An 11425-nucleotide genomic window follows, 5' to 3' on the forward strand; every position below is an offset into this window, starting at 1 on the left:
TGGTCAGAATATGAGCAAAAGACCTGGGCAAGTATGTTGTGCTTGCATTCCTGAGCTCAAAATCCAGTATCAGTATTCTCATCAGGTACCTCTGTTCCATTCTGAAAGCTTTTTCTGTGTGGATTACAAAAAGCAATATATTTTCAGCTATGGTTTCTCTCCACTTCCCACTGCAATTTTTGTTACTCCGGTACCGACGTATTTAGCATAGCAAGTAATCTGGAGGCTAAACCTCCCCAGAGCATTACAGTTAATTACAGAACTAAATCCACTAAGTTATTCATTTGTTATGTGCAATAGAGTTGATGCAAAGAACTTCCAGATTACTCACATTCTCTGTCAGCATTTCCATTAACTGGCTGATACTTTCAGAAGGTCACCACAGATGTAGAACATAGTGAAAAGTGGACCACTCGCAACAAGTGGCACACACACATTGGTGTTTTTGCAGGAATTTCAGTAAAATAAATCTGCGTTGAGACTACAGAGAAGATGGTCACTTGGTATGGTATGTCTAAGTACGTGTGGGATCTATTTTCTTTTCAAAATGTGCACTAATTTTGCTCCGTTTAACATGGGAAGACGAGAAGGAAAGCCCCGATTCACTTCTCACCTGTTGCTTTCCGTTCCGCTGCACGGAGCCGCCTCCAGGCGCGGTGCCGGGCAGCGGGGGGTCCCGAAGTCTCTGGTACGCCGGGGCCCCCTGCGGGCGGGCGGCTGCCGGAGCTGCTGACAGCGCGGCCTCAGCCCCTCGCCGGGCTGCTCCGCTAAGAACAGCGGTAACTGCACTGTGTTTTCCCCCGAGCTGGAAAGGTGCTGGAAAGACTCGAGCGAACGGCACGGAACTGCGTCAAGGGCGGGTCGGGGATGGTCAGGAGATTTTGCCCCAGAGGGCGGTGGGCATGGAACAGGCTGTCCAGCGCAGTGGGCACGGCCCTGGGCTGCCGGAACTCAAGGACTGTTTGTACGCCGCTTTCCGACATAGGGTTTGTTTTTTGGGTGGTGCTGTGTGGAGCCAGGGGTTGGACTCACTCATCCTTGTGGGTGCCTTTCCACCTCGGGACGTCCCGCGGCTCTGTGAATCGTGTGCCCCTGCGCTGCGTGCAGAATTTCCTCGGAAGGAAGGGAGCCGCCAAGCAAAGATCAGCGCCACCGGCACTCCTCAAGCTCCGCGGGACGGCTGCAGAAAGGCAGGGCTGCTCTCCGGAACGTAAAACACCGGCCAGAATTTATTTTCTTAAGGAGATGGAGCGAGAAGCGGTTGAGCATCGCTTTGCCATGGGTAGCTACCGACGCGCACGCCCGTCCCAGCGCGGGACAGCGGAGCGGAGCGAACTCCCTAAAAACCAAGGGCTGGAGCCGTGCGGCCACCTCTGTCTGGCCGGGGCTGGAACAGAGAGCAGGAGGGGCTGAAATGGGGGCGCGGCCGCAGCACTCAGCACCCGGGAGAGCTCCGCGCATGCCCCGGCCCCGCGGGGGCGGATATAAGCGCGGCGGCCGCGCCGCCTCGCCAAGCGGCACAGCCGCTGCCCGTCCTCTCCGACGGTTCGCTCTCTGGCGCTCGGGAAGCGGAGCTTCCGCCGCTCCCGAGCATGGGATGGATGAGCCCTGCGAGCGCGACTCCTGCTCGGCTGCCGCCGGCATAAAAGAAGGAGCGGGTCGGGATCCCTGGAACGCACCGCTGGATTTGCTGCAGAGCGGCCAGATGGGTAACAAGAGCAACGTGTCCTTTCTGCAGCTCTTCAAGAACCTCAACTTGGAGCGAGCCGATGGGATGCAAGGAGACAGCTCCGACGTGGTGCGGATTGTCATCTCCCTGGTGTACTCTGTAGTGTGCGCCCTGGGACTGGTGGGCAACCTGCTGGTTCTCTACCTGATGAAGAGCAAGCAAGGCTGGAGGAAGTCCTCCATCAACCTCTTTGTGACCAGCCTGGCTGTGACTGACTTCCAGTTTGTGCTGACCTTACCCTTCTGGGCTGTGGAGAATGCCCTAGATTTCAACTGGCTCTTCGGCAAAGCTATGTGTAAGATTGTCTCCTATGTGACAGCCATGAACATGTATGCCAGTGTCTTCTTTCTCACTGCCATGAGTGTGGCTCGATATCGCTCTGTGGCTTCAGCCTTGAAGAACCAGGGGCGAGGTGACCCTCTGGGTGGCTGCTGCTCTGCCAAGTGGCTCTGTGCACTCATCTGGTTGTTGGCAATCCTGGCTTCTCTGCCCCAAGCCATTTTTTCCACCACTGCCACCGTCTTTGATGATGTCCTCTGCCTTGTAAAGTTCCCTGAGGGCCGAGGAAGCAATGCACAGTTCTGGCTAGGTCTGTACCAAACCCAAAAGGTGCTGCTGGGCTTCGTGCTGCCTCTGGCCATTATCAGCCTCTGCTACTTGCTCCTGGTGCGCTTCATCAGTGATAAGCATGTTGGCAGCACCTGCAGTGGTCCCAGCACTAAACGCCGCTCTAAAGTGACCAAGTCAGTGTCCATCGTGGTGCTGTCATTCTTCTTGTGCTGGCTGCCCAACCAAGCGCTCACAACATGGGGCATTCTCATCAAGCTCAATGTGGTGCACTTCAGTGCTGAGTACTTCCTCTCACAGGTGTACCTCTTCCCCATCAGTGTGTGCCTGGCACACTCTAACAGCTGCCTCAACCCCATCCTCTACTGCCTGATGCGCAGGGAGTTCCGCAAGGCACTGAAGAGCCTTCTCTGGAGGATCACCTCACCTTCTCTCACCACCATGCGTCCTTTCACCGATACCACCAAGCCAGAGCAGGAGGAGCAAGCCCTGCACGACTTGGTGCCTGTCCACCCTGTTGCACCTTCCTCTGCAGCTGCAGCTGTCCAGCCGGAGCTGGCTTACTACCCGCCTGGGGTGGTGGTGTACAGCAGCCGATGTGACATGCTGCCCGCTGCCTCCAGGGAGCAACACTACTGAGATGGCCATGGGGAGGGGACTGGGAGGGGGTTCTGTGCAGGATGTGGCCCTGGGACATTGAATGCCTGTTAGGATCAAGGGAAGGTGAGATAGGTGGACAAGGGTGGGAGAAACTTTTCTGGAGTTGTCTGCTCTTGGAAGCTGTGTGACAAAAATTATCTTGAAAGTGTGCCCCAGAATGGAGAACAGGAGGAGGAAGGGATGTTGTGGTATGCCAGGGATCAAGGGGTCTCTCAGAGATGCATTTCATTACTTGCATTTGTCCTGGCTCCTGCTGGAGCTCCGGCTGTGGGGTCAGACAGTGAGGGTAAGGCTTGTTGGGGTGAAGCAAGACTGTTCCCACAACATCAGCTGTGCTCATGCTCATGGCATGAGCATGAAGGGGCCAGGACAAGCAGGTATAGAGCTCCTGCTTGTTCAGGCTCAGCTCTTTTCTCCCTTCCCAGGGACCAACCAAGAGGGGAGAAGAAGCGCTGTGCTTCTCTTTGGATAGTTGCAGGATCTTCTTTTGTGGCTTCCTCATCCCATCTGCTGCTACCGGCATACAAAGCAGGATAACAGATCCTGGACAGCGAAGGAGAAAGCCTGGGACAGGACTTGCAGCTTCACAAAGAGGGGTTGCTTTGGTTGGGTTTGGAGGGAAGGGAATTGCACCCTACCACCTCCTAACATCGTGCTCCCCAGCTCTGCTGAAGCAGGAAACCTGCAGGTCCAGCTCCAAGGCAGGCTTCTGTCCAGGCATATGGAGGCTGCATGTTCTGCTCTGTGCCTCAGATTGTTGGGCAGTTCACTCCAGGAGATCAGCACAATTGTAAATAAAGGAGAAAAAGGGGAAAAATCTACTTCAAACTGTTTGCTCCAGGATACTTCTTATTTCAGCTAAAACAAATCACAAAGTTTTATGGGATCTGCGATGATACTTGCCAGTGTTTCAGTTAACTCAGTCTCAAATCCTAAAGTGTGAGAAGCCCAAGAAGCTGCAGTTCAGCACCCCAGAAAAGGGCAGAAATTTTCTGTCCCAACCAGTGTTCCGAAGAAACAGCTGGGGAATAATTTGGGATTGATCTGAAATGAACTTGTAAAAGCATTAAAAAAAAAAAAAAAAAAAAAAAAAAAGTACTGTTCCAAGCTGTGAAACTTCTTATGTTAAGGTTATATATTTTCTAATTTATTTTTATTTTTTTTATTTTATTTTATTTTTTAGTATGGTAAAAAAATTTAAAAGGAAAGGTCAAGGTTGTTTTGTTTTGTTCCTTTTTAGAGGAGGGAAAACTTTTTTTTTCAAAAGGTGTTGATTAATATCTGAAAGTGCAAATGGGTTAAATGTGTTGAAAATATCAACACAATATTTAAAAAACCTCTATTTCCACTTTCCGCTCTTGTAGTGTAACTCCAAAGTGTACTTGACTCTGTGAGGGGGAAGCATTTCTGTGGAGGGCTCTTTGTCACCTCTAAGCACAGATACAGAGCAAACTCCCTATTTCTGTTTGGAGAAAAGTACAATGCCTTTAGAAGCAATTATGTCTTGCAGAATCCTTTGGGTTTGCTGTATATGTCAATAAATCCTGTTGTAAAATTCCAGTTTGGTCTGGAAGCAGCTGGTTCTGCTTCTTGCAGTGAGACACTGTTCTTTTATTCGAGTCAGCAGAGACTTTTACTGCAGCCTTGGTTGCCTCTAACGGGGAAGATGCTGAGATTTGGAAGGAGCCTAGAGAACAGCAAAAGTGAGCTGGCAGCTGATGGATGTATATACAAAGATGCAAAGACTCTGGAAAAAATACAAACAAACCCACAACAGGTATCTGCAGAAGATCTGGAGCATTTAAGTACTGTACAAGAATCCCTCTAAGTTCCTAAATGCTGATTTGGACGCCAGTTGAAGTCTGTAGGTACTTAAATATTAACTGGAAAACTTTTTGTGCCTAAAGTCTGCTTCTGAGCATGCCTGAATCTACTTAAGTTTGTAGCACTGTTTATGATTCATGGGGATCCTGCACTCAGGACTGACTGCTGTGTGCACCGTAAGCCATGGAGGCAGCTCTGCACCCTGACACAGAACACCCTGTACCAGGCCACACAAAGTTAAGAGGGGATGTAAGCTTAACTGATTCTCCCTGTCCCTTTGTCCAGACGTGCTTCTCCTGTCTTGTCTTTGATGCATGCACAGATTATGCTCTTTCCTCTTGCCTTCTTAAAAAGTGTATCAGTGTGCAGAGCTCTTGCTCACAGTATAGGAAATGCTCCTTTTCACCTTTGGTAGTGCTGGGGATGTGCTTGAATCCTCTGGCTTGAAACTGTTTCCTATTGCATGAGATGCTCACTATTACAGGGTCAGAAAGGTAAAGTAAACCATTGAATGATATTTTGCAGGATAATGATGAGGGCATGAGCCCTAGAGAGGAAGTTCTGTTTCTCTTGTACAAAAAAAATGCAGAAGAGAAATTGGATCCAGGCCTGAATTCTAGGTTTCACCTTCTCGAGGATAATGATTAACTGGTTCACTTTATGATTATATACTTGTCCTTGCTTCCAGGTCCTGGTTCAATTAACATCTCGGTGGTGTACATAATGAGGTGGCTTCCACAGACTGAGAGCTTTCAGGCCCTAAGAATCCAGTAGCCTAATGTGTCAAAAGATTTGCAAGAAATGCAGCTGGGTTTCATACATTCTGGGGAGAAAGCCCTAACAACAGTGTAGTTATCTGCTGGCAGCAGGTAACTACACTGTTGCATGAGGAGAAGGATGCCATGAACACCTTAATCCAGAGTTCAGAGAGGCCTAAACATACTTCTGTAAGACAGGAGCAAGAATGAATGAAGAGGAGAAATGGACCTTGAAACTACACTCTTTTCTTGCTATTGAGCAGCCTAGGTTCTTGTGTGGTTTGCTGCATCTGTAATTCCTATTCTCAGACGCTTTAATGCTCTTGTGCACTGCATAAAAAGCTAGAGTATACTTAGATAAGTATCTAAAGCACAGCTTTGAATTTCAGTAGGTGGTGAATTGCCTAAAAGACATCCTCTGTGGTGGTGAGCATGACAAAACTTGTGTGTTTTTGTGGATGTCAGTGTACACAGTTTTATGGCAGCAAAATAGCACATAGTTGAGGACAACCCACGATTAGTCCAGAATCCTAGCAAGATTTGGTGATCAGAGAAAGCCTCAGATGTCCAATATACAAAACTCTTTTGTAGGGGAAATCACTCAAATAAGAAAATGCTCTGGGTACGTTGAGAGAGACCTGACTAATTTTGTAAAGGTCACCTGTGTGGTAAGCCACTTAAGTCTAAGTCACACATATGGTATTTGAAAGTGACACAACTTACCACAGCTGTTGGGTAAACGTTGGTTTGTACCTGACCTGCAGGTGCAGCTACATAGTTGGCCAATATGCACAAGCAGAAAGAAGTTTTGTTCCACATGTGCTGTGAATTGTAACTATCTGTGCATGAAATCTGGGCTGTGTTGAACAGCAGTGGCACCAACCTGCATGCTGTAAGTGCTTAATGTGCACAAAGTCTTAGGAATGTGGCCACAGCAAAAGGTCATTGCAGCTCCAGCTTTGAGACTGTATGGTATTGTGGGTTGTCCTAAATAAGCAGTAAGTACAACACTCTTCAAGAACACTCCTGTTTCCTCCAAATGTTTGTGTTTTCGTTTGTAACAATCACATTTTCATGGTCTGAAATAAACACAGCTGAAATAAACAATACGTACAGAGTTCTTTGAGGTTTTTGCGACGCACCTTGTCCTATTAGAGATTCCACTCGGGATGCTGGTGGTGAGGAACATGTTGCTAAGGAACGATAGGAACCCAAAGGTGCAGACTGACACCTAGTGACAGCCTGTAAGATTCTAAAAAGCCCAGATACTCTGATTGATATCAACTTCGATTGCTTAAAGACTTCTAAATGCCCACTCTCCTACCTCCCCCAGGTAATGAACAGAGTTCTTAAAATGTTAACAACCTCAAATTGAATTTCCAGGTCTCTTTTTGAAATGCTTCTTCAGTATAAATATTATGTCACTTTCTTTTTGAATTATTTTTGCCCGAACTCTAGCAGTATAAAACATAAAAACCCATTTACTTCCTGTCAGTACCTCTTTCTTTAGAAATTTATTGCTTAGTTGAGTGCCTGCACAGAAAGCTTTTATTCAGCGGGTATACATGAGCTTGGGCAGGCATCAATACAGATGCAGTGCAGCTCAAGGATATTAAGATTGGCAGCTTGGATCTGTAATTTCAATGAGGGTTATTTCACTCCTGCTTTGGAAGAAAACTCTGATTGAGGTGTACAGAAGGCAGGGGGTATTAAATAAAATACTTTTCTTTCTCATGATTATTTAGCTATAAGAGCTTCTTCCATACACTATCTCAGCATCAGCTACTGCAGTAGAGGTATAAAGTCTACAAGAAAAGGCTGGGCAGTCAGTTAACTTATTCCTTTGGAAAAGCGTAGCTGCTGACATGCCTTACATATCTTCCCTAGTTGCAGGTTTTTTTTTCTTCTTAGAATAGGCACTTTCAGTTCCAAATGAACTTGCACATGTGTTCAGATTTCTCAAGCTTCTTTTTGTGCATAGCCTTAGAGTCATTCCCAAAACCTTAATTGTAAAACATAGACTAATGAGATGCCAGAGTAAATTGAGGGGGGAAAAAAAAAGAGCTTGCCTCCTCCCTCCCCCCCCCGAAAAAAAAAAAATATCCAAACACACAAAAACAAACAAAAAACAACAGCAACAACAAAACACCTAAAACAAAAACAATCCAAAATACAAGCAAACAAAAACTGACCGGAGACAAAAAAGTTTTGCCTTTTTTTGTGCAAGTGTTTTTAAACTTTGACCTATACTCTTAGGAAGCGCTAGAAAAAGGTTAAAGTGACCCACAGAGACTGTCCACTTTGGGAAACAGCAAAATAGAGGAGTTCGTTCAGATGCTAACTCCTTTCCTCACTCACCTGTTTACTGTGAAAATGAGGTAGTATTTCTCCAAGGGGTCTGTGTTGTTGCTTGCTCAGGCCAACACTCATTGTACAATGATCAGGTTCAACTTTGACTTCCAGCGTTCAACTAAGCTTTCTACTTTTATTCAGAAGTGATGCCTAACCTCATGCTGAATGAAATTCAAATCCAGAGGAAAAATGACTCCTCTCTGCGCTTATGAAAAAGACTCTGATCAGCTCAGACAAAAAATATGAAAATCAAATTCCTTCAATTTCCTTTTCAGACCAAAGGTTGAAGCTGAGATAGTAAAGCTGCTAGTTATTTATATCCACCAACAATTAGTTCTGATTTAAAATGACAGGGAAATCACATCTGATACACCTGATAATCCTCTGTGAAGATACCATTGGTTTGGTGGATAAGAGGAGAGCAGCAGTTGCTGATTATCTCAACCTAAATAAGGTTCTTGATGCTCTTTCCCATGACATTTCACAAAATCCCAGTCATAGGGGCAGGAGGGGCTTCTGGAGACTTGCTAAAGCAGGTTCCCTAAAAAACATTGCATAGGAAAGCATTCAGGCTTTTTAAAAACATTTTGAGAGAAAGAGACTCCACAACATCTCTGAAAAGCCTGTTCCAGTGCTCTATCACCTTCAGAATTCAAGAAGAACTTTTTCATCTTCACAGAGGAAAGCAAAGATGAAGCAGAATAGTCTCCTGCTCCTTGTCATGTTTCTGGGCACCAGTGAAAAACCCTGACTCATCCATTTGTTATCTACTCTTCAGATACATATAAGAGTTACAGAATCACAGAATCACAGAATTGTAGGTGTTGGAAGGGAGCTCCAGAGATCATCAAGTCCAACCCCCCTGCCAAAGCAGGTTCCCTACAGCAGGTCACACAGGTCGGCATCCAGGCAGGTCTTGAACATCTCCAGAGAAGGAGACTCCACCACCTCCCTGGGCAGCCTGTTCCAGTGCTCCGTCACCTCACTGTAAAGAAGTTCTTGCGCATGTTTGTGCAGAACTTCCTATGCTGCAGTTTCTGGCCATTTCCCCTTGTCCTGTCTCCACTCACCACTGAAAAGAGTCCGGCCTCGCCATTCTGCCCCCCACACCTTAGATATTTATAGACCTGGATCAGGTCCCCTCTCAGTCTTCTTTTCTCAAGGCTGAACAGACCCAGTTCACTCAGCCTTTCCTCATAGCAGAGATGCTCCAGGCCCTTCACCATCTTTGTGGCCCTCCGCTGGACTCTTTCCAAGAGATCCCTGTCTTTTTTGTACTGGGGAGCCCAGAACTGGACGCAGTACTCCAGATGAGGCCTTACCAGGGCAGAGTAGAGGGGGAGGATCACCTCCCTCGACCTGCTGGCCACGCTCTTTTTAATGCACCCCAGGATGCCATTGGCCCTCTTGGCCACAAGGGCACACTGCTGGCTCATGGCCAACCTGTCATCCACCAGCACACCCAGGTTCCTCTCCGCAGAGCTCCCCTCCAGCAGCTCATCCCCCAACCTGTACTGGTGCATGCAATTATTCCTCCCCAGATGCAAGACTCTACACTTGCTTTTGTTAAACCTCACCCGTTTTTTTTTCTGCCCAGCTCTCCAGCCTGTCCAGGTCTCACTGAATGGCAGCACGGCCTTCAGGCGTGTCAGCCAATCCTCCCAACTTCGTATCATCAGCAAACTTGCTGCGGGTGGCCACTATCCCCTCATCAAGGTCATTGATGAAGATGTTGAACAAGACCGGATCCAGCACCGACCCCTGAGGAACACCGCTGGTTACAGGTCTCCATCCAGACTCTGCACCGCCAACGACGACACTCTGTGCTCTGCCAGTCAGCCAGTTCTCAACCCACCTCACTGTCCACTCATCTATCCCACACTTCCTCAGCTTTGCTATAAGGAAGTTGTGGGGGACAGTATCAAAAGCCTTGCTGAAATCAAGGTAGACTACATCCACTGCTCTCCCCCGATCCACCCAGCCAGAGACAACATCATAGAAGGCCACCAGGTTGGTCAAGCACGACCTCCCCCTGGTGAACCCATGCTGACTACTCTTGATAGCCTCCTTTTCTTCCAGTTGTCTGGTGTTGTTGGTAAGGTTCCCTCTCAGTCTGTTCCAGGTTGAATAGTCTCAGATCTTTCATCCTGTCCTCATAACAGTGATGATCCACTAATCATTCTTATAGCCCTCCTCTACACTGATGAAGATGTTAAATAAGATTGGACTCAATAGTGATGCCGGGGGAACACCAGTTACAGGCCTCCAATGATCAACAACTACCTGAGCTCTTCTGGTCAGGTGGTTCTCAATCCACCTCACTGTCCACTCATCTATCCCACGCTTCCAAAGCCTACCTATAAGGATATCATGGTAGACAATGGCAAAAGTCTTGCTTAATTCAACGTACACAACATCCAATGCTCTACCTTCATTTACCCATTTTGGACATCCCAGAAAGCTACTTCATTGGTCACCACAATTTCCCTTGGTGAATCCATGTGGACTACATCTGATAAACTTCTTTTCTTCTAATTGCTTGGAGATGACATCCAGAGTAAGTTGTTCCATCACCTTCCCTGCTGGAAGGTGGGCTGTTGACTGGCCTGTGGTTTCCCAGGTTCTCCTTCTTGTCCCTTCTGAAGACTGGAGTGACTTTGGCTTTCCTTCAGTCTTTTGATGCCTATTCTCTTCTCCATGACCTTCCATAGAATAGCTGATAAAATATGGACTAGATAAATGGAAAGTGAGCTGGATTGAAACTGGCTGAATTGTTGGGCCTAAAGAGTTGCAATCAGCAGCACGAAGATCACTTGGAGATCAGTGAACAGAAGAGTATGTGAGGTCAAAAAACCAAAACCAATCCTGTTCAAGACATTACCAATGATCTAACCATGGAACAGAATGTATCCCAACCAATAATTCAGAAGTTGGAGTGGCTGATATACCAGAATGTTTTGCCACCACCATTCATAGGAACCTCAATAGATTGAAGAAATGGGCTGACAAGAATCTCAAACAAAGAAACTGCAATGTCCTGTACTAAGGAATGGAAAGTGCCCACACAACAGTCAGGCTGAGGCTGAGTGGTGGAGAAGCTGTCTGGCAGAAAATAACCTGTATATCCTTTTGGACAAGTTGCATATAGGCCAGAGAGGTTCTCTTGCAGCAAAGAAAACCAACAGCTTTCTAGTTAGAGCATCACCAGCAGGTCAGGGGAGATGATCCCAACTCTGCTCAGCTCTGATGAAGCCACATCAGAAGTGATGTATCTAGTTTTATTCTCTCCAGTATGAGAGAGAGAGAGAGAGAGACTTACTGGAGGGAATTCATCAGTGAGAGACCATGAAGATGACTGAGCACTTGGAGTACCTGACATGCAAGGAGAGGCTGAGAGAGCTGGTACTGGTTAGTCTGGAGCTGAGCACACTCAGGAGGATCTTATCAATAAATACCTGCTGGAACCAGGGTTGTTGAGGAAAAGAAGACATACCCTGACTTTTCAGTGCTATCCAGAGAATGGACAACAGGAAAC

The 11425-nt window shown here is 47.1% G+C and overlaps 1 protein-coding gene across 1 annotated transcript; it reads left to right on the forward strand.

Annotated features, from left to right (window-relative positions):
* Positions 1-1505: 1505 nt before the first annotated feature.
* On the forward strand, positions 1506-6647 carry RXFP3 (relaxin family peptide receptor 3). The gene has a single exon (XM_048931993.1). The coding sequence runs from the start codon at positions 1598-1600 to the stop codon at positions 2933-2935; it is 1338 nt and encodes a 445-aa protein (XP_048787950.1). The 5' UTR covers positions 1506-1597; the 3' UTR covers positions 2936-6647.
* The last annotated feature ends 4778 nt before the right edge of the window (positions 6648-11425 follow it).

The sequence above is a fragment of the Lagopus muta genome, chromosome Z (assembly GCF_023343835.1).
Source record: "Lagopus muta isolate bLagMut1 chromosome Z, bLagMut1 primary, whole genome shotgun sequence".
NCBI lineage: Eukaryota > Metazoa > Chordata > Aves > Galliformes > Phasianidae > Lagopus > Lagopus muta.

Coding starts and splice junctions, on each gene's coding strand:
- RXFP3 (XM_048931993.1), top strand. CDS start 1,598: ATGGATGAGCCCTGCGAGCGCGACTCCTGCTCGGCTGCCGCCGGCATA.